This window comes from Osmerus mordax, chromosome 20, assembly GCF_038355195.1.
Source record: "Osmerus mordax isolate fOsmMor3 chromosome 20, fOsmMor3.pri, whole genome shotgun sequence".
NCBI lineage: Eukaryota > Metazoa > Chordata > Actinopteri > Osmeriformes > Osmeridae > Osmerus > Osmerus mordax.
This window is the reverse complement of record NC_090069.1, coordinates 9,467,807-9,494,413: the sequence shown is the minus strand read 5'-3', so window position 1 is coordinate 9,494,413 and position 26,607 is coordinate 9,467,807. Positions and strand designations below refer to the sequence as shown.

The 26,607-nt window shown below is 42.7% G+C and overlaps 1 protein-coding gene across 4 annotated transcripts in view; it reads left to right on the top strand.

The window, feature by feature from the left end:
• The window catches only part of psd3l (pleckstrin and Sec7 domain containing 3, like), a 201,338-nt gene that overhangs the window by 134,945 nt on the left and 39,786 nt on the right, over positions 1-26,607 (top strand). For all 4 annotated transcript variants that reach the window (XM_067258060.1, XM_067258059.1, XM_067258061.1 and 1 more), the window contains 2 exons: positions 11,893-11,936; positions 25,682-25,863. In XM_067258060.1, the coding sequence (XP_067114161.1) occupies positions 11,893-11,936; positions 25,682-25,863 (226 nt within the window). The remainder of the gene's footprint in view (positions 1-11,892; positions 11,937-25,681; positions 25,864-26,607) is intronic.

Sequence of the window (26,607 nt, the reverse complement as noted above, 5' to 3'; positions counted from 1 at the left end):
GTAGTTTCAATGATGTTTGCTCTCTGGGTTAGTGCTTTAAAAAGGTGGTTTGGGGTGCCATAACATGTCATGGAAGGGAATTTCCAATCATGCCTAGCATCAGTGGCGATGTCCTGGCTTAGGTTACTGAAATGAATTTGCGCAACAGGCAAGGGATCCACCTGAACAATAAATATACTTCAGTAGAGACTTCAGTTGTGGATCTGACACTGCATGCGTAGTCCTAGGCTATGGCTAACTCCAGAGGTGTCAAGTAACGGAAGTACAAATACTTCGTTACCTTACTTAAAGGTGACATGAAAACTTCACTTTAGGAGGTTATTTAACATTAATATGAGTTCCCCTAGCCTGCCTTTGGTCCCCCAGTGGCTAGAATTTTCGATAGGTGTAAACCAAGCCCTGGGTGTTCTTCTCCGCCTTTGAGAAAATGAAGGCTCAATTGCTCTGTTTGAAAATCTCTTTGTGACGTCACTAGGAGGAAGGTTACCTCCCCTCTCTCTACTTTGCCCGCCCAGAGAATCTGGCCCGCCCATAAGAAACTGAGCTACGACCGTGCAAGTGTTTTTATCCTCGAGAGACATCATGGCTTGCAAACGAACGAAGCATTACATTTGCTCAGTTTGGATGTACAAAGGAAAACAAAAATCTTTTTACAGTTCCTTCATCCGAGCCTCTGAAGACCCAGTGTCTTAATTTTATTTTCTCTGGAAATGCGCCTACACAACTTCTGTTGTAGGCGCATTTGTTTTGTATGTCTGCGCCAAACACATCATTTTGTAGCTTTACTGTATATGGTTACCTAGCTTGCTACCCTTAGAATGTGGCTGTAACATTAGCTCTGCAGCTAACAGCTGAGTTACTGTTGCTAATGGAAAGGTAGATAGCATCAAGTATGTGTGTGAATACACATGCTGTAACGTGAGTGTTGTACACTTGTTTGTTATTTGGATAACCGTTCTGCTGTTGTTATGGCGCGCGCGATATCCGCCTTTCCCCTCATTGAAATGACTGAGTGTGTACCTCTGCAAACCAGGGTTATCAGATGAGAATGGGCAAATTCGAGGCATCTTACAGCAACGGGGGTTCAGCCATTGCGATACATCCATTGTAAACATTAGCGCATGGTGCCGCCCCTCCGCTCCTCATTAGCATTTAAAGTTACAGACACCAAAACAGGGCGTTCTGAGGAAAGCTCCTTGTGGGACTGCTAGTAGTGGCTGTAATTCTGCACCAAGGCTGAATTTCGGGAAAGAGACTTCTGATACAGTATTAGGGGACCACTAAGGCCTATATAAAAGCATCCAAAAACAGCATGTCATGTCACCTTTAAGTAGAAATTTGGGGTATCTATAGACAAGTTTACGCGCCAAATCCCAGGGGGCCGCCATAACTCTACACAAATGCACTTCATTTCCGCCGGAAGTGGTTTGCAAAGCGTCTGCCGGTGTAAACACAGCGATGTCGATGCTAGCTTGGGATCACGGTTCTACTACTTTGACATACTTGACGTTTGACATTTACTACTGGACTACCGTCGCCCTACTTTGAAGTACATTTTAGAGTAGATTTATAGTTATAAAGCTTTTGCCAGTCCATCATTTTGGAGCTTTTAACATGGAGAAAAGGCAATGTCAGAAGATGACTTTAGTCGGTGATTCATTAGAACATTTGTTGTCTAGCTCTTCAATCTCTCAGCAAAATGTAGGCTAATTATTTGGCTAAAGGATGCCACACGTATCAGACAGAAGTTGTTCTATAAATTCGTAGCCCGACATTAAAAACATTTATAGTCGGTTGACTGATCGCGTTGTTGTACCCAGTCAAAGGAATAAACACACAGGAACATCATGAACATTCAATGGTCTTGCCAGTTATCCTGGCAAAACATGTAGCATAATGTTCTTTATTTATTGCCAGGACACGGTCCAAGTAGCCTAGGCATACATAACATTGAAAGCTAATTCGTTTGGAATTTCTAGGCTATTGATGTTACATGTTGATGTTCAGCCTATTCAATTTAACCACTTCAGAAGGACAAGACAGGCAGTACACTGTTATCCTTATTTAAGTGGCTTGTCACTGCCTGAAGTGCCTACTTATCTATCTATTCTTCCTACAGGGTTCTTGCAGGTTTCAGCAAGTCAAATTTAAGACCTTTTTAAGACATTTTAAGACCATAAAGATTGAAATTTAAGACCTACACGACGCATTACCCCAAAAAATATTCAAATCAAAGAAATTCTGAAAAAAAAACATTTTATTTTAATGAATTCAGTCATTGAAAAAGCATAAATGTAATTTACAGATAAAACAATCACATTAGTAATTTTGGAATATTTTTTAGGCAAAGTTTGCAGCGAGCCTTGTACCTGGGGCTGGGTATACCGCTTGTAACCAACAGCGGAAATCGCTGTGATCTAGCCATGTCTCGTTGAAAGTACACTTTCCCATTTTCCACACGTAGCCGAACTTTAACAAACTCTGAGGAAGCGCAGACGTATTTTGCGGGCAGGTATTGCATTTATAACAGGACTTGTAGTTTTATCACCGTGTACATACCAACACCAATATCCCCCAGAAAGAACTACAACACACCGAACCAACGTTCTGAGGGCAGCGTTCTGCTGGTTTCGTTTGTAGAGCTCCGCTTTGTAGGCTGAGACTCAATACTTTTTTGCTACTTTGTCATAACTTTCTGCGGCCAGCGGTTCTAGAAATGAACGAGGGTAAAACATTTTTTAGACCTGACTAAATGAAATTTAATACCTCGGATGAAAATATGGCAGTTTTTAAGACATTTTAAGGCCTTAAATTTCAAGTTCCGAATTTTAGACTTAAGACCCCGCGGGAACCCTGTTCCTATGAACCCGTTATGACTGCTTTAAACAATACTGGTTGGCTACACACCTCATGCCGGGCTTTTACAGATGTGTGTATTGGCACTTTGAAAGGTTTGAATTATTATATCCACATATCAATGTATAATTATTAAATCCACTGCAACAATAGGACAAAGGAACACCAACAAAATGTGAATAGCCTACAAACAATAAGCATACTACTGTAGTATAACTGTAACAGGCTAGAGGCGATTCTAGGTTTTAAAACTGGTGGTCGTAGCACTCTATCTAACCACTCGTTCAGGTGCTTTCTCGAGTGTTTGCAACCAACTACCGCACACGTCGTTCCCGAACCACTTTTCTTCATGTTGTAAATTGTATATCCTCTTTGTCACTGCGATATCAGTGCTTTGTCGGCACAACGGAGATAGCTAGCAAAACAAACCCAGCCCGCCAGAACGGAAGTGGATTGCATCGAAGGGAGGAGTTTAGGAAGTAGAGCGGAAACGGCTCAAAAACTTGTCTATACTTTACTGAAGTAATTATTTTTCAGCCGACTTTCTACTTCTACTCCTTAGATTTTCACGCAGTTATCTGTACTTTCTACTCCTTACATTTTAACCCTTGTGTTATCTTCGGGTCATTCTGACCCATCGGTCATTGTGACCCACCGTCGTCTTGCGACAACTTTACCACATACAAAAACAAAGTGAAGCATTTTCTTTTAACCGTTGGGCTGTCTCAGTCCCCCCACATTGCAAAGGTTAAAAGAAAATTATTTTTATTTGTTTTGTATTGGGTAAAATTGGGTAAACACGACGATGGTTCGTTATGAACCTTTGGGTCATGTGACCCGAAGGCAGCACAAGGGTTAAAAATAGCCTCGTTACTCCAATTTCAGATCGGCTTGTTTTCATTCCGGCTTGTCATCGTTCAAAAAAACACACAAAAAAAACTATCCAGAAAAAATGCGCCATCCGGATAGAGTGAATTTGATTGTGGTTCAGTGTTCCCGCGGGGTCTTAAAAAGTCTAAAATTCGGAACTTTAAATTTAAGGCCTTAAAACGTCTTAAAAACGGCCAGATTTTCATCCGAGGTCTTAAATTTCATTTAGTCAGTTCTAAAAAAGGTTTTACCCTCGTTCATTTCCAGAACTGCTGGCCACAGAAAGTTATGATAAAGTAGCAAAAAAAGTATTGAGTCGCAGCCTACAAAGCGGAGCTCTACAAACGAAACCAACAGAATGCTGCCCTCAGAACGTTGGTTCGGTGTGTTGTATAGTTCTCTCTGGGGGATATTGGTGTTGATATGTACATGGTGATAAAACTACAAATCCTGTTATAAATGCAATACCTGCCCGCGAAATACGTCTGCGCTTCCACAGAGTTTGTTAAAGTTCGGCTACGTGTGGAACATGGGAAAGTGTACTTTCAACGAGACATGGCTAGATCACAGCGATTTCCGCTGTTGGTTACAAGCGGTACCCAGCTCCAGGTACAAGGCTCGCTGCAAACTTTGCCCAAAAAATATTCAAAAATTACTAATGTGATTGTTTTATCTGTAAATTAAATTTATGCTTTTTCAATGACTGAATTCATTGAAATAAAATGTTTTTCTCAGAATTTCTTTGATTGGAATATTTTTTGGGGTGATGCGTCGTGAAGGTCTTAAATTTCAATCTTTATGGTCGTAAAATGTCTTAAAAAGGTCTTAAATTTGACTTACTGAAACCTGCAAGAACCCTGGTGGTTGGATGAGAAGTACAAACATATACCATTCCAACACCCTATTGGTTTATACGTGATCCATCACCTGCACATGACACAAAATCACGTCAAACTCCAGCAAGGAAATAGCAGACGTATGTAGTAGTGATGGGCATTCCGTCTCTTTTTCGTGAGCCGGCTCATATGGCTCAGCTCACTAAAAAGAGCCGGCTCTTTAAAAAATACATGTTTTAACTATGAATTTGACTATGATAGGTGTGAAAACAATTTGATTAAATTATTAAATGAAATCATACTCGACCGTAACCACATATCTTTAAAAATGCATTGATTTGTCATGGCTCTCTTCCGAGTTTTGACTACTCTGACTGTGTGAGTTGGCTCGGCCCTCCCTCATGCAGGATTGACAGGAACAGACGATGATCGTGTGCGCCTTTAAGCCTACAAGTATTTTTTCGTTGTTCTTTGAATTAGTCAATTATTTTAAATACAATTAAAATTCATTATTTCATAATCATTTAGTTTTTATAGGCTGTATTAATCTATAAAAAATAGAGTCGGCTCTTCAGATATGCGAGCCAGCTCCCGACGTTCACCTTCAAGAGCCGGCTCTTAGAGCCGGATTGTTCGCGAACGACCCATCACTAGTATGTAGCCTACGAAGATGTCCATGGCAGAGAGTCAAGAGAACTCGAGCAAAATGTCAGAACCAAGCACCAGCGAGGAGGTTAAAACATTTATTTTTTAAAGAGCCGTTCGGGAGCCAAAAGAGGCGGCTCTTTTTGGTGAGCTGAGACATACGAGCCGGCTCACGAAAAAGAGCCGGAATGCCCATCACTACCCGCTGCACACCTCCCTGACCGTTGCATTTAGTATGCAGGCATCATAGCTGGTCTAGGTCTTATTAAGCCGTCATGTCTTAATATGTAGGATTGTTTGTTGACTCCCATTAAAAAAATTGTTGTAGGCATCAGACTTTTATAGGCTCCAATAACCTCTTTACTGACAGTAAACGCACTCTGCCAAATACTATTTGGTAGGCTAGCTACTATTTGAAATAGTGGTAGACATCGGGATAGATTAGCTCTAGCTCTACCTTAGGTAGGCTATCAATTTCCGATCAGCCTAAAATAAATAACGTTCTGATCCAGTGGGTCGGTTAGGGGACACTATTCGATGTATCGCTGCTATTCACAGACAGTTAATTGATGGTAATATGCGCTAGTCATGTTAACTCGATGGTAAAGTAGCTAGCGACTAATGTAGGAAACGCGCTAGCCGGATGTAGTTCAGGGCCTTACGTTCTAAACTGATCTGTTATTGTTTACGTTCCAAAAAAGGTATGTAACTGACTTATCTGTTGTCACTAACGCTACGTTAGATGTGTGAACATTCGCAAAACTGGATTTAAAAATTATGGTTATTATTTGCAAGTATGATTACTGCTAATATTATCTTACCAGTAGCTAGCTACTTATACCAGCAAACCTGCTCTAAAGGTTAGCTAGATAGAGCTTACATCAATTACAGGTTGGGTTGCTTTTAAAGTGGGTCTCAGTGCTGGTAGACAATAAGATGGAACGTGACATTCCACAAGCAATTACAAATTAATTTTGCTTTAAGAATTGTAACCCTGACCCCCTACTGTAGTAGTTGCTGTTGAGATCTGTGTGTTTTTGCTTGTATTATTGTCCTCTTTCTTGTTCATTTGAATATTCTACTAAGGGTGAGGCAGGGTCTTGTCTGTTTGTTAATTTGGCAAGGCAGACAACAGGGCATCATGAGGGCATAGAAAAGGAAGAGGATTTTGCCTACCACATTTTTTGTTGCTGCGCTTTGATGCAGCATGATGAGTGGTCATTTGACATGTAGTACTCTCTGTGCTGATCCAGAACAGATTTGAATGTGCCCCCCCCCCACCTCACAAAGAAACAAACCCACACACAGATACATAGGCTTTTATTTAGCATATCTTTGCCTATTGAAGTGATCCTGTCCGTTAGTTTCGTAAGGTCAGTGGTGTTGCTATTTGGAATATACATAAATAGGTTTCATCGTTGCATCGGTGAGAAAGGGGTAGTGTCCTCCTCTTCTTTCCACATTCATCCATCCCTCATATTTTGTCTCCCTCCCTCCTCTATTTCTCTTGCTCCCTCTCTGTGCAACACAGTCACTGACGTGTGGCTCTCACTGGATATATCGCTCTAAATCCTAACAATAGTGGAGGGGATGCTTGAGATGCAGCACTGCTGGTTCTTTGAACAGATGAGCAGACATTCTCTTCATTTTCTTCTCTCACGTCATCTCAGCTTCAGTGAAACCCGCTACTGCCCACCAGCCCACCCACCCTTCCACACACCCACCATACCCATACCGCAACAGCACAGGGTTTCTGGGACAGCCACGGTCTAAGAGCTCTCTCGTACTCTGAATTAATTGCTTTCATATTATTGTTTGGAGCTGCTGTTCAACAGTATTCAAAGATGATTGGGGTAAACAGTGTCCAGGGCACCAGCAAGGTCCGGATGCGAGGTAGCAGCTCGGTCAAATATGGTAGGGACGAGTTAATGCGTCGGCAGCCTCAGCACCGCTCCAAGTCTCTTAAAGTATCAAATTCATCCGAATTCCCATCCGAAAAGCAAAAGAAAGACAAATTAAAAGACAAGGTAAAAATGCATTTTATATTATGATTTTGAGATGTGGTAATTGAGAGATGGAGAAAGAAAGCATGATGCATTAACAGCTGAGTTTTATAACATATTTCTTTCTGATGCAGTTGAGTTTTGTATTTGAATCTGAATTTTTATTGAATAGTCTTATAATGCATTGGTTTAGGATAAGTATTAAAATATTTCAAGTCTTTCTAGTAAATAACCACTTGTTAGAATGTAGACTTGGTATTAACATGGTGATTAGGATTTATTGGACAGTGATGTCTTCAAGGGCATCAGAGGGAAACCTTTTGCATTGTATTTTCCTCTGTTTATAAACTGCCTGGTATATTCATTATCATTCAATATCCTTTGACCAATTGGGCATGGCAAGAAACATTGGAGCATTTCAAAGTGATCGATGTCTTTGATGTGGTCTCTTTTGCCCCTGCTCGCTTGTTTGCTTACTTAAAGAGGATATCAGTTGTTAGTCCCTAAAAGTTGTGCGATTCTTTTTCTCCTCTCAACATTTATAAATCTGTCACCTTTCCTCCAGCCGTCAATACCTCCACTCTGTAATATACTGGTGATTGATGACAGCTAGCCTGAAATGGACTGCCAAATGTGCATGCAAACACGTAGGCTTAGCACATTGCTACAGTCACATTCAGGGTGACACCAAATAGGCATTCGCTCTTAAGCCATTGTTCGTGATGAGGTCTGTCTGTTATGGACATGCATATAGTTCTTTGAGCATCTGTTACCTTTTTCTGAAAACAAGACCCTCATTTGATTCACAGGTCATTTTGAAGCTCTCATTTAACCTCAGAGTTTTATCGGAGTTGAAAGTTTGTATAAAATTAGGAGGATTCATGTGTTTCCCTTTTTTCTTCATGTCATATTGAAAATAACACTGCCTTTAAATTAATGAATAATTAATTGTTAAAATGATTTACATATTTATTATACAAAAGTACAGAAATATAGAATTTATTAATTCTGATCCTTTATTAGCATCTTTACAGAAATTACAAGTTTGAATAATTTTTGGTATACCTCTTTTACCAGTGTTGCACGCCAGGATTTTCTTTTTGTTGTCCTTGTAGATGCTCTCTAAATCTGTCAGATTGGATGATGAATGTTGGTAAACTGCCTGTCCATAGATTTTGAATATTACTTAATTCTTTGGTGTAGCAATGCCACTCAAGGACTTGTCCAAAAGCCAATCCATCATTGTCTTGGCTGTATTTCAGGTCATCACCACACTGCAAGTAATTTTTAGAAAATATATTGTTGGCATTTTCGTGCTCTATTGGACAGTGAATGTATGAGAGAGGCAGGTAAGAGAAAGAGGCGAAGACATGCAGACAATATCCCGTGCCGGATTGGAACAAGGATCTGTTTAAGAACCTGAGGTGGGCTTCAGCCCATGTGTTATACGCACCTAATTGGTGAGCCACCGGAGCACCGCACCATAATGCAGGTTTAATGTTTGCCCTGTATGAGGTTGTGTGAGCTTTGGAACATGATCTTCAAGGATCTCCTTATTTGAGTTCTTTCAACATTCTCCCGATCAAGACCAACCTCCAAGTCCCTGCCCCTGAGAAGCTTCCCCATAGAATGATGTTGCCTCCACCATGCATCACATTAGGGATGGTATTAGCCAGGTTTTGAGTGGTGTAGTGGACATATTTTGTGAGAATCAATTGTTAAACTAAATTGGATTATTTATCATACTGATATTTATTAAACAGCACAACCATTATACCAACATAACCATCTTCGACACACAAACATCAGGCACTAACACAAAACTCAAATTTGAGACACAAACTTGGAATATCCAGCAGACACCAGCACTACCCAGCTGATGGCCCTGAACTCCCAAGAACATCCTAGACACACCATTTTATAGTACACAGTTCTCAAATGTCATTGGTCCAGGAAATGTCAATGTCTTAAATGTTGATCTTCCTTGTAAGGTCATCACTAGGAGTAATACTATCTATACTGTTGGTCATCTGTCCTATAATTTTATTTTTGCATCTGGACCAAGAGATCCAAGGGAACCAAACTACAAGTGTGATCACGACAGTCATAAGCTCCACCAGCGATGAGCAGTAGCCTAATTAGAAACTAGCATAGAGTTTTTGCACCATTTCGTGTTGACTGTTGCAGTGATTAAAATAAAAATACTGGGTGATAAAACACACCTAGAAAAAGTTAAGAAAGCAGGGTCCTGGAATTTGATTGAGTGCAAAGATACAAATGTATTTTCTCTTCACTGGCCCCAAATGACCCTTCTCGGCGCTTTTAGTGTTAAAAAACAGTGTGCCCCTGAGCTCAATTTGGAGGTAATAGCAAATTGTATTTTTGTTCTTCCAAAAACACTTGTTACAATTTACACACATTGGATTGGTGGCTCTGGTAACGAGACCACAGTATGTTAGTATAGGCGCAAATCTGTCCCATCATTCAGTACTAAAGCAATGCAAAAAAAAATCTAGGACCCTTATATCTTTGCCAGGACACATAGATGACAAGTTTCCCCCCTATAGTATTTTGTGATACTCTCCTTCTCTGCAGCACAATAGGTATGTAATGATATCTCCTTAGTGTTTGTTGTGTTCATTAATGTTATTGATATCAGTTTAGAAAGATCAAATGGGATCAGGTACAGAGGCTGAAATGAACACACCTGCTCAACAACAGGGCTGTATCTGATTTAATCATCTTTACAAATACAGTTGCATCTGTCGCCTTTAATTGGGTGTGCTCACGCCTTCGGCGAACACAACCATTGTTACTGTTTGAATCGCGATTCCATCTGAAATACTGCCGGTGACAACGTTGTTACAGTAGCTTGTTTCAAAGGGGGTTCTTAATGAATATGCATAATACTCATGCAATATGAGTAGAAAATGCTTGAAAAATTTCACTAGAAGAGAAAAACTTAAGGGGACGGACCCACCTGCAACCGACACAAGCAAGCACACAATACAATTTCCCCAGAAATTGTACCCTCTCTAGTTATATTTAATGAGAAATTAAAAGATGAAAACATTACAGCAATTTATTTTGTGCAGGGGATTTTTGCAAAAAATATTTTTGTCCCTATCTGTCAAAGTTTATAAACAAGCTGTTACTTTCATGCAGTTTTCACTTAACATGCTTTAATATTCACTGTTGTATGTTTCGTGTAGGTATTGTTTCCAGTGGTGACAGAGTGAATGTCAGACTGTTTAAACATTAATAGCAAATACGGGCTTAATTAATGAAAAATAATACTACCAGTCAGACCACGTTACTGCAATCTTAACTCTCAAATCAAATCTTACTTTGATTAAGGAGTTTGGAGAAAAACATGTGGTAATGAGAAATTTAAATGGCAGCATTAATGCAACTGGTATAGTAACCATAAGAAGGTAGCATAAAATTATATATTATGCATTCTTATACCATGGTCTGGGTGAATACTTGATTCTGATTGGCTGCAGGGGTATCCATTATCCAGTGATATACGCATACCTACTACGTAGTTGCAGCAAAACTGTCTGTTACATTTACATTTAGTCATTTAGCAGACGCTCTTATCCAGAGCGACTTACAGTAAGGGACATTCCCCCTGTGGCAAGTAGGGTGAAGTGCCTTGCCCAAGGACACAACGTCATTTTGCACAGCCGGGAATCGAACCTGTTACCTTCAGATTACTAGCCCGACTCCCTAACCGCTCAGCCACCTGACATCGTCTGTTCACTATTCTAAATTATTGCGCTGACTACATAGTATATGAGCCTGTACAAAGTGTCTGAAATAAGTAACCATAACAAAAGGGATGCAGTCAAAGCCTCCATTTACTATTTTGAAAGACTTTAACAAGCTAACTTGTATTTACCACAATGAGTGACTTCAATATTTATTTTAACCTATTTGAAAAAATGTACTTTTCTGAATATACTGTGTCAGTGTCACGTAACCGCTCATCTCACATCCCATTCGCTATTCACCTCGCTAGTCAATCTACTTCAGACAGGCTGCATAACGTTAGCTTTTGGGCTAATAGCTCAGCCAAAGGAAATCCGGTGTTGGTTCTATGAGCTGAGCGGACTAGAAATATCAGAGTTGACATTACGTATGAAAACATAAATTAATGTTGAAAATCGTTGACAACTGGCCATGGTATAAGCGGGATAATGCCCTTCGAGGTGTACAATATCACCCGATAATGGACTCCGCGGAAGCAACCGGTTCATGCCTCCGCATCGTCCATTATTGGGTGATATTGTACACCTTGTCGGGCATTATCCCTTTCATGTTAGGCAGCCAATTGACGTATTTACCCAATATGAGAGTTAAGTCTCTCATTTTAAATACATAATTTCTTGGCTATGTTTAGATGTGTCAAGCAGCAGACTAAAACAAATACATTAATAATTTGATACATTTATAAACAAATAAGTAAGTTGGTGTTTGGTGGGGTACAGACTTGGGGTGTAATGGTGTCAGGCATCGTCAGGTTGTGGAATGTACAGTACATATGTTGCAAACCAATATAGAGGCATTAAGTGAAGAGAACATGTCTTGTGGATATGTTACTTGAGCAGGGATGGAGACCATACAGCTATCATTTTGCAAATGATGCATATTAATGGGTTGTGTTTTGTTCCCCACAGGCCTTGTATAACTCAATCAAGAATGAGAAGCTGGAATGGGCCATGTAAGTTTTCTAATAGTTTACAGTATCTTGAATTATGACAATAATCTTTCCTCCTCCCATACATACAGGCTTTTGAGTTAAGCAAATGTATAGAATTGTTTATTTAAGTTGTTTTATGTTTGTTAATTATTTATAGGAAATGGCATGAGACCTGATTACTAGCATACACTGAGCATCAGTTTACCAGTTAAAAGAGCACGCCCGAAATGTGATCTCATTAATAAACTGTTTCGGTTGGGTTCATGTAATTATGTTAGACATCCATTATTTGTTTTCTGTACCTTGTGAAAATGACTTGAAAATGAATAGGCGTCAGATTTGATTATCTAGTTGATGTCACATGATTTGGCAGAGGAAATACTCAAAATAATAGGCTAGCTGAGAAAACAAGTAATACATAAGACAGTGACAAATACATTTACAATGTAACATATCATACCTGAATATGCTTTGTTTATTGAATTTTGACCCATTTACAATTTATCAGACCATTTCTATGTTTTGTGTTTCCCGAAAGGGGTTTGTACAAGCACTTGTGTTATAGCAAGCTAAATGATTGGATGCATGACAACTGAGACGTGCTGTAATCAGCTTGAGAAAAAACCATCACATTAGAGTGACAATCTGTCTCCCTGATAATGGTAATAAAGAAAGAAGCTGTCCTATTGTGTCATCGGTAATCTACTAAATTACAGCCTGCCTACAATTTACACCCCTTTCATGCTACAACAACCAATGGGGATTTGAAAGGACTCGGTCACTGCGTTTTCCAACTGACATGTTCGAGGGAAATTATTTGAAGCAACAGACGAACCAGTCTTAAATTTATAGATAGGACCAAGTTAAACTAGTGCCTCACGTAATGTTTTTCTCTTTCTTTGACACAGGTGTTTGCATCCTCGGCGAACATTTTATATACTAAAACAAGTCACTTGTACAACTTGGTTGCCCATTTTCATGTGAGGACTGTCCACAGTTCTTAAAAACAACAACCACATGTAGCGGTTGTGTACTCCTCGTGCGTTGTGTATTGATGGCACCAGTTTGTATGTATGTTATGACCCCTCTGGCCTAACACAGATGGAATGGTGGTGCGGGGAAAATGAAGCGCTGTGGTAATTGAACAGTGAGGTTTACTGTATGGTCGTCACAGGGGAGAAACAATGGAACAACGAACGGAGCCAAAGAAAAAAACAGAAAAAGTGTTCTAAGAAACCATAAATGTCCCTAGACTAAACATACATGGGTTGGCACCCGTTCCTTACTTAGTGTGTTAATAGGAGGTTTACTGTGTGATGGAGTGTAAGCCCATGGGCAGCTTGTCTATTCTAAAGCCCCCCCAACCCCCCCTCCCCCCGTGCGAGTGAACAAAATATAACTAACTAACATAAAGCACGGTACCGTGTATCGGCCTGAACAGAACAAAAACTGGGTTGTAACACTTAACTCTTAACCGTACATACAAGGACCAAAACAAGCGTAGCCAGATGTCTCTCAGACCACAAAACTCTCTCAACATCTCTCAAAGGAAGACAGCTCTCGATCAACTCTCAAAGGACATCGCACTCCCAAACAGTGAACCGCGACGGTCTTTTAAATGGGATGCTGGAATGGAGGTGGGCAGACTGGAGGCGGGTCGCTGGTCACGCCGATATCCAACTGACAAACACCGGACAGACACACCCTGCAAGCAGCTGACAGGGAAAAAGGGGAGAACAGAATGAAACAGAAACACAACCGCTACTATACGGACACAAACTGAATTCAAGCAAATGAAGAACACGGGTCCGTAACACCCCCACCCATAAAAAACCCAAGCGCACCACGGCTTGTTACTCAACTTTACAAAAAAAACATACAATGACAAAAGGGGCTAAGCACGAGATAGGGCATCAGCCAACACATTTTCGGATCCCTTCTTGTGGCGTATCTCTAAATTGTACATCTGAACCATTAGGGTCCACCTCATCAGACGGTGGTACTGATTGTACATGCGGTGTAACAAACGGGTTGTGATCAGTGAAAACAACAACAGGCAAAACACTAGAACCAACATTTACATCGAAATGTTGCAGTGCGAGCCAAAAAGAAAGAGTCTCCTGTTCTATGGTGGAATAACGTGACTGACATTTATTAAACTTTCGGGAGTAGTAACAAACAGGATGGTCAATTCCATCCACATCCTCCTGTAAGAGGACAGTTCCAGCACCAACCATACTGGCGTCGACCTCTAACTTAAATGGTTTTGAGAAGTCAGTTGCTACAAGCACCGGGGAAGAACAAAGAGGCACTAGGAGTTAGAGGGACCTGCCAGTAGCCCTTTAGCAGGTCTAACTTGCTGACGAACCTTGCTGACCGATGGTGTCGATGCAGTCATCAATCCGTGGTAACGGAAAGGAATCAGGAACAGTCAGTGAGTTAACCTTCTGGTAATCGGTACAGAAACAAGGATTAAGGATTAGTATGCAGGAAGAACTCCATGGGCTGATACTTGGTACTGCCAGGTTGTTCTCGAACAGGTAGGAAACTTCCCTTTTCATCAGAGAATGCTTCTCCATGTTCACTCGGTAGGCATGCTGTTTAACAGGACGAGCACTATCTATGTCTACGTCATGCTCTAAGACACTTGTGCAACTGGGCACGTCACTAAAAAGACAAGGAAAATCATTTACTAGAGACACCACGTCCGCAGCCTTTTGAGCATCCAAATACGCAAGTCTTGAGGGGAGAGTCATGAGCATCTCCGTGTTGCAAAGCCGAGCACTCTCTTGAGGCGCGTACCGCAGATGCAACCTATCCTCGTCCACATCCCTCAACACGTCAGGGGAACAGGAAAGCACAGAGGCAACAGAGGTAGTCGGTAGCTAATCTGTTCTCGGACACATCACGAACATAATATCTCTTTAGATGGTTTATGTGACAGACACGCGATTGTTGTTTCCTGTCTGGCATCAACACCACATAATCGGTTTCACTCAACTTCTGTTTTATCGGATATGGACCCGAAAAACGGGCCGAGAGGGCAGAGCCAGCGATAGGCATCAACACAAACACCATATCACCTGGCTTAAACAAACGCGGAGAAGCCTTCCTGTCAAAACTCTGCTTCATGCGTTTCTGCGTAAGAGACAGAGAACCTTTGGCTATCTCGCATGCCTTCACTAACCGCTCACAAAGTCGACAGACATATTCTGACACTGAATGACTTTGGGGTAGAGTCTGCAATGTGGTCCTTCAACACTTTTAACAGGCCTCTTATGGTATGCCCAAAAACGAATTCGGCCGGACTGAAGCCGAGGGATTCTTGGATGGTCTCTCGGATAGCAAACAGAACGAAAGGTAGGCACTCATCCCAGTCTTTCTCGGTGTCCATGCAGTATTTGCAACATCGACTTAAAAGTCTGGTGCCACCGCTCCAGTGCTTCCTGGGTGGTAGGCACTGGAAACCTGGTGCCTGATGGACAAGGACTTCAACACCTGTTTAAATAGGGAGGACAAGAAGTTGGTTCCCTGATCTGACTGCACAACTTTTGGCAACCCAAAAGTGGAGAAGTACTTGGTCATAGCAGCCATCACAGCTTTCAAGGTTATTTTACGCAGAGGTATCGCCTCCGGATATTTAGTAGCGGCACACATTAAAGTTAACAAATACTGATGTCCAGCGCTAGTCTTGGGTAATGGTCCAACACAGTCTATGACCATGCGTTCAAATGGTTCACCCGTAACCGGAACTGGATGCAGAGGAGCTGGAGTGATTACCTGGTTCGGTTTTCCGCTAAGTTGCCACTTGTGACACATCCGACAATAATTCGAAACATTTTCTTTCATGCCAAAATTACGGAGAAGTCCATCATAGGTTTTCGTGACGCCAAGGTGGCCAGACCATGGTATGCCGTGGGCTATAGACAAATCTCGCTGGCGTAACACTTTTGGCACCACTATTTGGACTACAGTGTTCCATTCAGGTCCCACTCAGGGTTTCCATCTGCGCATCAACAACCCCTGGTCAGAGAAATAGTCTACATTCTCCAGATTGTAACTTCTGGCGGGCTGACGACTGGAGGTAAAACATTTGGCCAAACTCACGTCTGAGGTTTGAGCCGCAATGAGTTCCTCTCGTGTGATCGGCAGATTAAGCTCCCCAGGGTCGGCAGGGCCTGCCCTGTCCTCCTCTGGCTCTGTATCAGCAGACTCACGAGACACAGGAGAATTTAGGGGTACACAACCACTGGCGAAAACAGGAGCAAGGACTGTGCTAGCCAGATCGATGTTGTTCACGTCGTCCCCCCGTCTGCGGGCTTGCGCGTGCGTAACCACACAGTGGGGAAACATGTCAGGGAAATCTACGGGAAGTGAATCTCATTGAAAAACATAGGCTTGTCCAGAGCCTCGCGCATGGGAACGATACGGCCTCCATCAATGTCGTTCCCTAAGATTATTGACACCCCACTGATGGGGAGCTGCGGCTGCACCCCCGACTCTAATCTTTCCACTTATCAAGCCGGTTTGAAGGTAGACAGTGTGTAGAGGCACCGGTACACATCCCATCTCTATTCCTTGGATAAACACACTCGATCCACAATATGACAGATCCGACCACGACAATGCACTGGCTAGCACGAGAGACTGAGCAGCGCCCGTGTCTCTCAGTATATTAATGCGATTTTCGAACCTGATCCTCAGTCAACGACACTGAACCCTCAAATATGAACTGGGCATACGGGTCTGGAGCGGGAACCTGCTCCAGAACAGCACGGACAGTCGGTGGGTAAACCGTACTGACCAACCCAAAACTCTTCTGCTTTCCCTCTGCAGGGCTAATTGACTGTTTCCCTTTTAGCATATGGCATTCGGCATTAACGTGACCTACACGGTGACAATAAAAACAAGAGCGGTCTTCCTTACTCCTTTGATACGTTACTGGACCACGGTGAGATACAGGGTTAACCACCTCCCTGCTCCCGGGGTGTGGTAAGGAAAAAACAGTTTGGTGGGACAGAACGAACTCGTCTGCCAGCACGGCCACTCTAGCCAGTGACATCACTTGTTGCTCGTTTAGGTACACCACTAAACGGTCAGGCAGACAGTTCTTAAAGTCCTCCAACAGCATTAACTCACGCAATGCAGACTGGTCCGTAACCCTACTGGCCACACATTTACATTTAGTCATTTAGCAGATGCTCTTATCCATAGCGACTTACAGTAAGTACAGGGACATTCTCCCCGAGGCAAGTAGGGTGAAGTGCCTTGCCCAAGGACACAACATAATTTGGCACGGCCAGGAATCGGACTGGCAACCTTCTGATTACTAGCCCGCTTCCCTAACCGCTCAGCCACCTGACTCCCTACACACCACCTGTCAAACAGAGACTCCCTTTCTCTGGCGACTCAACATAGTTTTTTATGGAGGACTTCTTGTGGTGCCTGAACTTCTGTCTGTAAGCCTCTGGGACGAGTTCATATGCCCGTAACACCGAAGCCACCGAGTCTGAGCTATCTTCGAGAGTCAAAGACGAAACAACTTCCTGAGCTTTTTCTAGCAACTTACACTTACTACGGGCCACACCTCCTAGGGCCAACGCCGAGACGTTGCAACACGCTCAAATGCGCTAAAATAGGAAGCCACTTCAGCCTCCCTAAAAGGTGGAACTAAGGCAATTTTCCTACTCACATCAAAAGACCCTGGTGCAACAGGTGGTGGGTCTTTTCTCTCAGCCTGCAACTTCAGTTCTCGGATTAGAATGGGTTTGTCAGCCTGTATCTCCAGCTGCTTGACTTCTAGATGAAATTTGAGTTCCATCTGTCTCTCTTTCTCCTCCCTTTCCAGTTGGAGACGGGCTAGCCTTATCCGAGTATGTGCAGTATCACCCGAACCAACAATAGACACAGAACCAGGATCAAACTGTGGTAAGGTAGAAAGACCTAACTCAGCTCCGTCGTCAGACACAGATCTGTGGGGACTACCCGGCGCACTAGGGACGGGAGTACCTAGCTTTACCGGCGTCTCCACTGACGCTGTGACCAACAGCGTGACCAACCCAGTCAACACTAGCTGCTTCAGCTTCACTTTAACAATGGTTTTTGACGCTGGGATGCCGAAGTGATCCGCTATAGAAAACTTGTCTACCTTACGGCTACAACGCACTACACCAATCCCGTTGTTCGACTAAATATGTCACAAAGGATTCAAAAGGATCCTGGATGAGCCCACAATTATGTTACGACCCCTCTGTCCTAACACAGAGGAAATGGTGGTGCGGGGAAAATGAAGCGCTGGGGTAATGGAACAGTGAGGTTTATTGTATGGTCGTCACAGGGGAGAAACAATGGAACAACGAACAGAGCCAAAGAAAAAAACTGAAAAAGTGTCCTATCTAAGAAATCATAAATGTCGCTAGACTAAACAGACATGGGTTGGCACCCCTTCCTTACCTAGTGTGTTAACAGGAGGTTTACTGCGTGATGGAGTGTAAGCCCATGGGCAGCTTGTCTATTCTAAAGACCCCCCCTCCCCCGTGCGAGTGAACGAAAACCGCTGATTGGAGGTGGGCAGACTGGAGGCGGGCCGCTGGTCACGCCGATAACCAACCACCGACAAACACCAGACAGACACACCCTGCAAGCAGCTGACAAGGAAAAAGGGGAGAACAGAACGAAACAGAAACACTACCACTACTATACGGACACAAACTGAATTCAAGCAAATGAAGAACACGGGTCCGTAACAATGTAACAGATGTGGTCCTGTTCCATCAGAGGTACACTTGGCCGATGTTCACCCTTCGCTGGGATCGAACCTGCCATCTCTGGCATCCCAAGGGCGACCACTACCATCACAGTGCAGCAGATTTTTCCTTAGGCTACTTTTAGCGCGGATAGGTGGTCAATGGTGCCCTAATGATCGCTAGATGGCGCCGCTTCTTGCACGCAACCAAGGCAAGGTCAGAAACTGAAGTGGCCTTCGTCAATCTGTCATTAATTTCCGTGTTGATAGTCGTGACTATTTTATTAGCACAATTGTTGTCTAGCAGGGCTGGACTGGCCATCTGGCATACCGGGCGTTTGCCCGATGGGCCGACGCATTTTATGGCCGAATAACTATGATAATCCGAAGAACTATGATAATCGCCGATATAATTATATGCTTTTTTTTTCTCCTGTTTTTTGGTTGGGCCGGCCCAAAAAGAACTGACAGCGGCCCATTGGTAAAAATGGTTTTGGTCGGGCCGGCCCATAGAGAACTGACAGCGGCCCATTGGTTAATTTTCTTTATTGGCACTGGCCTGACCCAATCAAATCCAGGAACCCCCTTCCTCAATTCAAGTAACCTGAAATATAATGTTTCACAAGTAGTTTTGAAAACTTTCAAGCATGCCTTTGGTGCCCCATGTTCGGCTTACATGTTTGTCATACGTTTGTTCATTTTAGCCTACATTCACAGACTTAGTAGAATGAATAGGCTAATCTTGGGCATTGCATTGTGCACAGGATACATTTTTTCTTTGTTTGACCTGGTAAAACCTTGAAAAAAATGATAGATTGCGTAGTGAATCAATGGATTTGGTCCCTCAAGTTCCCTTCAACATCTACTCAAGTCAAGTTACTGTCAACATTCCAAGTATTCCAGTGCTTACACAGCTGTTTCACCACCTCAAGAATAGGCCTACTTTTCCTCTAGATTTCTAAGATGTTGTACAACACTCATTTACTCTAACTCACTTGGTAACACTTTATAATAAGTCAACACTTTTTGGCATTTACAAAATGTTAACCAATACTTAGTTAATCTTTTATAAAACATTTTGAAACATTAACAATACATTATTAAATAGTTAATAAGATTATTATTAAACACTGTTGATCATTAATAAACACTGTAAAAAATTATGGATTTCATTCATAATACATAAGGTGTTTGATAACTGCATTATCATACTTTATAGACAGCTTGTTAATATAGTTGCAAACCAGTAGTTTAAAAGGTGTTAATGGTACATGAGCTGGTATAGAAAGCATTAGCAAATTTTGAACAAACCATTTACATTACCTTTACAAAGCATAACGGCCCACCACTACAAAAAACGTTGTCCTACTTCACCACACTTCAGATATAAGTTTCATTACGTGTTTATGGTCAATCTTAGCACATATTCTGGAAAAAAAGCAACATGGCTGTAGCAGCGTATTCAATTGGCGTGGGAGACAAACTGTCAAGTCAATGCATACATTTGAATGTATAGCCAGTCCATACATTGAACATTTAACCCCACTGTCCGTTAATATGAAAAAGTGGTGGATTTTATAAAATAGCATGTTCAATGTTATATTAAATATAAAAACATACTACGAACAGGTAAGACATATTTTGCTTAGGCTATACGCTTGCGATTGTAGCCATGACGTCGCCTTGGTTTAAAATCATATTCGACATGATACAAAGTAAATATCAATTGGTGCCTATTTCAACTTGTAGTAGCAGTTTCCCCCAACAGAATGCTTTCATCAAAGGATCATGATTTACATTACATTTTACATTTATGCATTTAGCAGACGCTTTTATCCAAAGCGACTTCCAAGAGAGAGTTTTACAAAAGTGCATAGGTCACTGATCATAACAACGAGATAGACCCAAACATTGCGGGTAGCCAAACATGATGCAAAAATTGTGAAAACCAAATAAGTCCCAAAGGGAAGAACAATAAGAGCATGTAGTTAGACAAGTTACAATTAAACAGCAAGACCCTCAAAAGTGCAAGAGTGTACCTGTGGAAAAAAGCAAGCAACAATAATATATTTCACGGCGAGTACAATAATCTTAAGACAGTTACAACAAACCAACAAAAGCAACAAGTCTCTCAATAAGAGACATTGTGATCCTGGAGGAAACTAACATCAGGTCCAGCCAATCATTCCTAAGTACCATTGTATTCCTAGAACAAGTGCGTCTTGAGCCTTTTCTTGAAGGTGGGGAGACAATCAGTGTCCCTGATGGAGTTGGGGAGTTGATTCCACCATTGGGGGGCCAGACAGGAGAAGAGCTTGTGTTGGGTGCTCTTGAGCGGTGGGACCACCAGACGGTTGTCAGAAGAAGACCGTAGGTGGCGGGTGGGGGTGTAAGGCTGAAGGAGAGACTTGATGTAGTCGAGTGCAGTCACATTGACCGCTCGGAAGGTCAGCACCAGGGTCTTGAATTTGATACGGGCCGTGATGGGAAGCCAGTGGAGGGAGATGAGGAGCGGGGTAACATGGGAGTGTCTGGGTAGATTGAAAACCAGACAGGCTGCCGCGTTCTGAATCCTCTGGAGAGGGCGGGTTGCAACTTTGAGAAAACAAGTCTTTGGACTAGCAGCTGTGTGGAATGCCCAGACGGGTATCTCCTGATCTTCCGGATGTTGTAGAGGGTGAATCTACACGACCGGGAGACCGCAGCAATGTGGGCTGTGAGGGAGAGCTCGTCATCCATGGTCACCCCGAGGTTCCTGGCAGAGGATGAAGGGGTCACCGTTGCAGATCCCAGGGTGATCGAGAGATCGTGGGAGATGGAGGCGAGGTTCAGCTGGAGGTGGTGCTCGGTCTTCAGGCGGAGATGTCTGTGAGGCAGGCCTCGATCCTTGCTGAGATCCCCGGATCAGTCGGGGGGAACGACAGGTACAGCTGCGTGTCGTCAGCGTAGCAGTGGTAGGAGAAGCCATGGGAGGTGATGATTGGTCCAAGCGAGGTGGTGTACAGGGAGAAGAAGAGGGGTCCAAGGATGGAGCTCTGTGGGACACCAGTGGAGAGCTGGCGTGTGTCTGACACTTTGCCTCCCCAGGAGACCTGGTAGGATCTTCCCGACAGGTAGGATGAGATCCACTAAAGTGCAGTGCCAGTGATGCCCATCTCAGAAAGTCTGACGAGAAGGATTTGATGATTATCTGTATCAAACACTGCAGAAAGGTCCAGCAGAATGATGACGGATTACCTCGAAGCCGCTCTGGAAGACTGGCAGTGGTGACTGACAAGAGGGCAGTTATTGTGGAGTGGCCAGTCTTGAAGCCCGATTGGTTAGGGTCAAGCAGGTTGTTCTGAGAGAGAAAGTTTGACAGTTGGGTTAGATACAGCGCGTTCAATTGTTTTAGAAAAGAAGGGTAGCAGTGATACCTGTCTGTAGTTCTGGAGGACGGCTGGGTTAAGGGAGGGTTTTTTGAGTAGAGGGCTAACTCTGGCCTGTTTGAAGGCAGAGGGGAAAGTGCCGGAAGTAAGAGAAGAGTTAAGGACACAGAGAAGAAAAGTTATGATGGAGGGAGAGATGGTTTGAAAGAGAGGGGAGGGGACTGGATCAAGGGGACAGGAGGTGGGGCGATGAGAGAGAATGAGGTCAGAGATCTCTGCCTTGGATAGGGGAGAGAAAGAGTTTAGACATTTAGTAGGGTCAGTCATAGAGGGTGAGTGGATAGGAAAGGTGGGTTCAGGGAACCGACTGCTAATGTCAGCAACTTTTTTCTCAAAGAAGGAGGAGAAGTCGTCTGCTGTCAGTGTGGAGGGTGGGTGGTGGAGGTGGGTTAAGAAGTGTGGAGAAGGTAGAGAAAAGTTTGTGAGGGTTTGAGGCAGAGTTAATTTTGTTCACAAAGTAGAGGGTTTTAGCATCAGTTATGTGGGCAGAGAAATATTTTTGGAGGGAGTGATACTTAGCGAGGTCCAGACCGTCTTTGGACTTGCGCCATCTCCTCTCAGCTGCCCGAAGGATGGACCGTTCTTCACGAATAACATCTGTGAGCCACGGGCAGGAGGGAGAAGATCGCGCAGGCCTGGTTGACAGGGGACAGAGAGTGTCGAGTGATGCAGTTAGCGTGGATAACAGGGTGTTGGTGGCAGTGTCAGTGGGGTGGCACATGAACTCGTCAATGGGAGGGAGGAGAAATGGGAGGGGGATAGGGAGCAGAGGTTGCGACGGAAAGTTACGAGGGGAGGGGAGGAAGGAGGAGTTGGAGGGAGAGAGACAGAGAATTGGATGAAGGAGTGATCAGAAATGTGTAGTCGGGTTACAGAGGTTAAGTCAGTGATACAGTTACGTGTCAGGATGAGGTTGAGCTTTTTTCCTGCCTTGTGGGTCGCCGGTGTGTTCAGCAGCTTCAGGTCGAAGGAAGTCAGAAGAGACTTGAAGTCGACGGCCTGTGTTCCTTCGAGGTGGATGTTGAAGTCCCCAAGGAGTATCAGCGGTGTTCCATCATCCGGGAGGACGCTGAGGAGCATGTCCAGCTCCTCCACAAAGTTGGCTGGCCGCCCTGGTGGGCAGTAGAGGACTACTAAAAATGCTTTGATAGGATCAGTTAGCATCACATAATGGTGTTCAAATGATTTGGCAGTAACAGAGAGTGGGGTGGATGTGTATATAATATGTGGGGAATGAAGCAAACCTGCACTCTCACTCAAATTGCAAGTTTTCCACAAATCACAAAAATAATAGGACCATCTGGCTAAATGCACAATTCCCACATCTCTTTAGGCTGCCCTTTTTCCCTTTTCGGGGGAAGAAATTACCGAACTGTAAATAAAATGGTGAACATGATGCAACCAAAACATGGCTGCCGCTTAAGCCTATGCGGTCTCCCTGGCGTCCGACCTCACTCCAATTACAAAGACTTTCACGACCCAAATCAAAATTATGTGCCTACAGGTCTGTGGGGAATCGCTTTTTCTCCAAAATGCTGCCCTCCTCAACCTTTTGGGTGAAGAATTCGCCGAGATGCAAAATGATTCACAAATTATAAACACAAATGAGAAAAGCTAGCTAATATTCGAGTTTGGTTTTCCATCACTTCAAACTCACGATCTAAAGGTCTAAAAGTGCTCAAACCTTCACCATAATTCAAGAGTGGTGTACTTACACGAACCCAATCATTGATTCTATCTTAAAATGTGTAAAAATAGGACTTACCGAACGTGGCTGCCTCCAACACTATCAGGCGACTCCAGTTGAAAACAACAATGGCCGCCGAAAAATTTTCGTAATGGCAAGCTGCGATTGGAAGCAAAATGAAACAGGAGCTAAAAACCGAGGGTGGGGGCTTGGTCAGCACACAATTTCCAGAAAGGATGTGTGTGCGTCTCGCCAAGCTTGCGCGTGTGTCAAGTAGGGTGACCACCTGTCCCGCTTTGCTCTGTATCGCACAGCATTTTCAATATGGGACGTGCGGGACAAGGGGTGAAAATGCTTTGCGACACAACGCAAAGCGGGACAGGTGGTCACCCTAGTGTCAAGGGGCAGGATGAGTCTGAGAATTTGGAGCACGCGCGCTATGGAGCAATTCAATTGAATTCAATCATATATTGACATATCAAGGTGAAATTGCGTATGGTACTTCAGAATGATGTCATCTTGAAGGCACAAAGGTTTGAAAAACCATCAGTCAAAATTATATTTGATTTATTAACACAAAGATATTGTGGCAATGTGGACATTTACATAAATACACTTCTTTCAGCCATTTTGTATTGCATTCCTTATTCAATTTGACCATATAGAAAGACATGTGTTCTACAAATCTGTAACAATTTTCAAATCAATTGGATCTATGGTTCATGTGGGGAAGGGTTTTGAAGGTTGTACCAAATTTGGACAGTACAGCAAAATCTATCATGGCGGACCTTATGGGTTCTTGAGGCTTTTTTGCTCCCCATGAGAATTAAGGTATGAACACAAATTTTCAAGCATTTTGGAATAATGGGGCGCTGGGGAAATCACGTAGACATTGGGCGTGGCTTATAGCGCCACCTATTAGCGGTCTGGGAGTAGTGAGTGACCTGTTGTATCATTGGGCCAAATTAGAAAAAATCGGGTCAAGGACCTTTTGAGCCATTTAACGGAGAAATATAATAATAATAGGAATACTAACATAAACAATAGGTTCCCTCCTACCGGAGGAACCCTAATAAGAAGAATACTAACAAAAACAATAGGTTTCCTCCTACCGAAGGAACCCTAATTATTTGTCTTTATTTCAGTGGCAAAAAGCATTTGGTCAGTTCTGAGTGCACGTCCACGGCGATTAACATTAGCGATTAAGGCCTAAGGGCTGAGAATGTTGCTAAAATAAATGACAGATTGTGAAGGGAAACGGTAACGTTAACCTAGGTATTCATTAGACAATTAAAGCACATCGATAGGTAGAAACGCAGAGTTTGGCATGGAAAACCTGCTAGCGAGCAGGTTAGTTTCACGAAGTAAGTTACCATGGAAACTTACCAAAAGGTTTCGTTACCTCTCTTTCTGGAACGGAAACCTCAGATTATGCCTCTTTTCAGGGTTAAACAACTCAAAGTTTTCACTAAACCCGCTACCTGGAATACCCCCCAGGTGACCACTTTAGAATGATGGAACAAGAGACCATGGGTATTTATAGATGTAATACTGTGTTTTGGACTAAATATTTTACTTTATTGGATCATTTGGACCTTTGACAATTTTTGTTTGGATGTTATGATAAGTGGTCAACTGTGAGGCTCGATAGGTAGTCGTCTATGGTTTTTGTTTGTTTACATGTTGGTGGTTGGACAAAGACGTTGATTGTACTTGCTGTTGCGGCTCGATCTTGAAATGGTCATCATCAATAGCATCAGAAGAATATGATCTTTCCAACGATATACAACAATCCTAAGAGGTTTTAAATAAACCAATAAAACATCTTTATAGGACGACACTATAAAGGAGAGTCTGGGCATCTTCTTCAAATCTATCTGAAAATCTTGTTTGTTTTTGTCTCCAGAGATGGAGACGAGCTCAAAAAGTCTATTTCTGAGCTGGCAGACAATGCCCACACCAAAAGCATCACCCGGATCAGCAGTGGCAGTAACCCTTTCCTGGACATCGCGCACGACCCCAACGCTGCAATCTATAAAACGGGCTTCCTGGCACGCAAGATCCATGCTGACATGGATGGAAAGAAAAGTAAGCTACTAACTAGCCTCACTATTACCCAAGTCATAGTTCACCTTACAGTCCAATTTGCACCATTTTACACTGGCACATACATACATATTACATTTAAAATGCAGCTGTGTTGTAAAATGTTACATCTCAGTGTATGTTTGTTTTGTATAGCCATAACATAATATTATAGAAAAATGTGTTTGCTTTGGTGATGGACATACACACACACACACACACAAACACACAAAGTCGATTTTTGAATTCTACACACTCTTTCATGTCATCTTTTTTAATCTCACAGCCTAAATTCAAAACAAAACTTTTTCATCTGTCTACACATATGGGTGTGCTACCACAGACCATTGATGATGACTTGCAATCACGTAATCAACTAAGTATTCCATTTTGTCACAGAGTAATTAAGAGCCGACTCTGGTCTGGTTAAAAACCTTAAAAAATAAATAAAAAATGATAATAAAATTGCTGCCTAATGTGAACCCTCAGGTAGCACTTCAGATGCAGACACAAATGGATGGAATTGGCGTTAGTCCCCTGTATTTCAGAAACCAGTTATATTTGGGCTATTATAAGTTTATGTCCCAAGCTAAAAACTGCAGGCTTGTTTGCACTGTACTTATGCTTGCCAAAATGTGGACAGTGATGAAAGCAAACCTAAATTCCTATCACTGGCATTTGTGTACAACAACAGTTTATTTCAATAATATGATAGTACCTTTATGACTGATAGTGAACACAATTTAG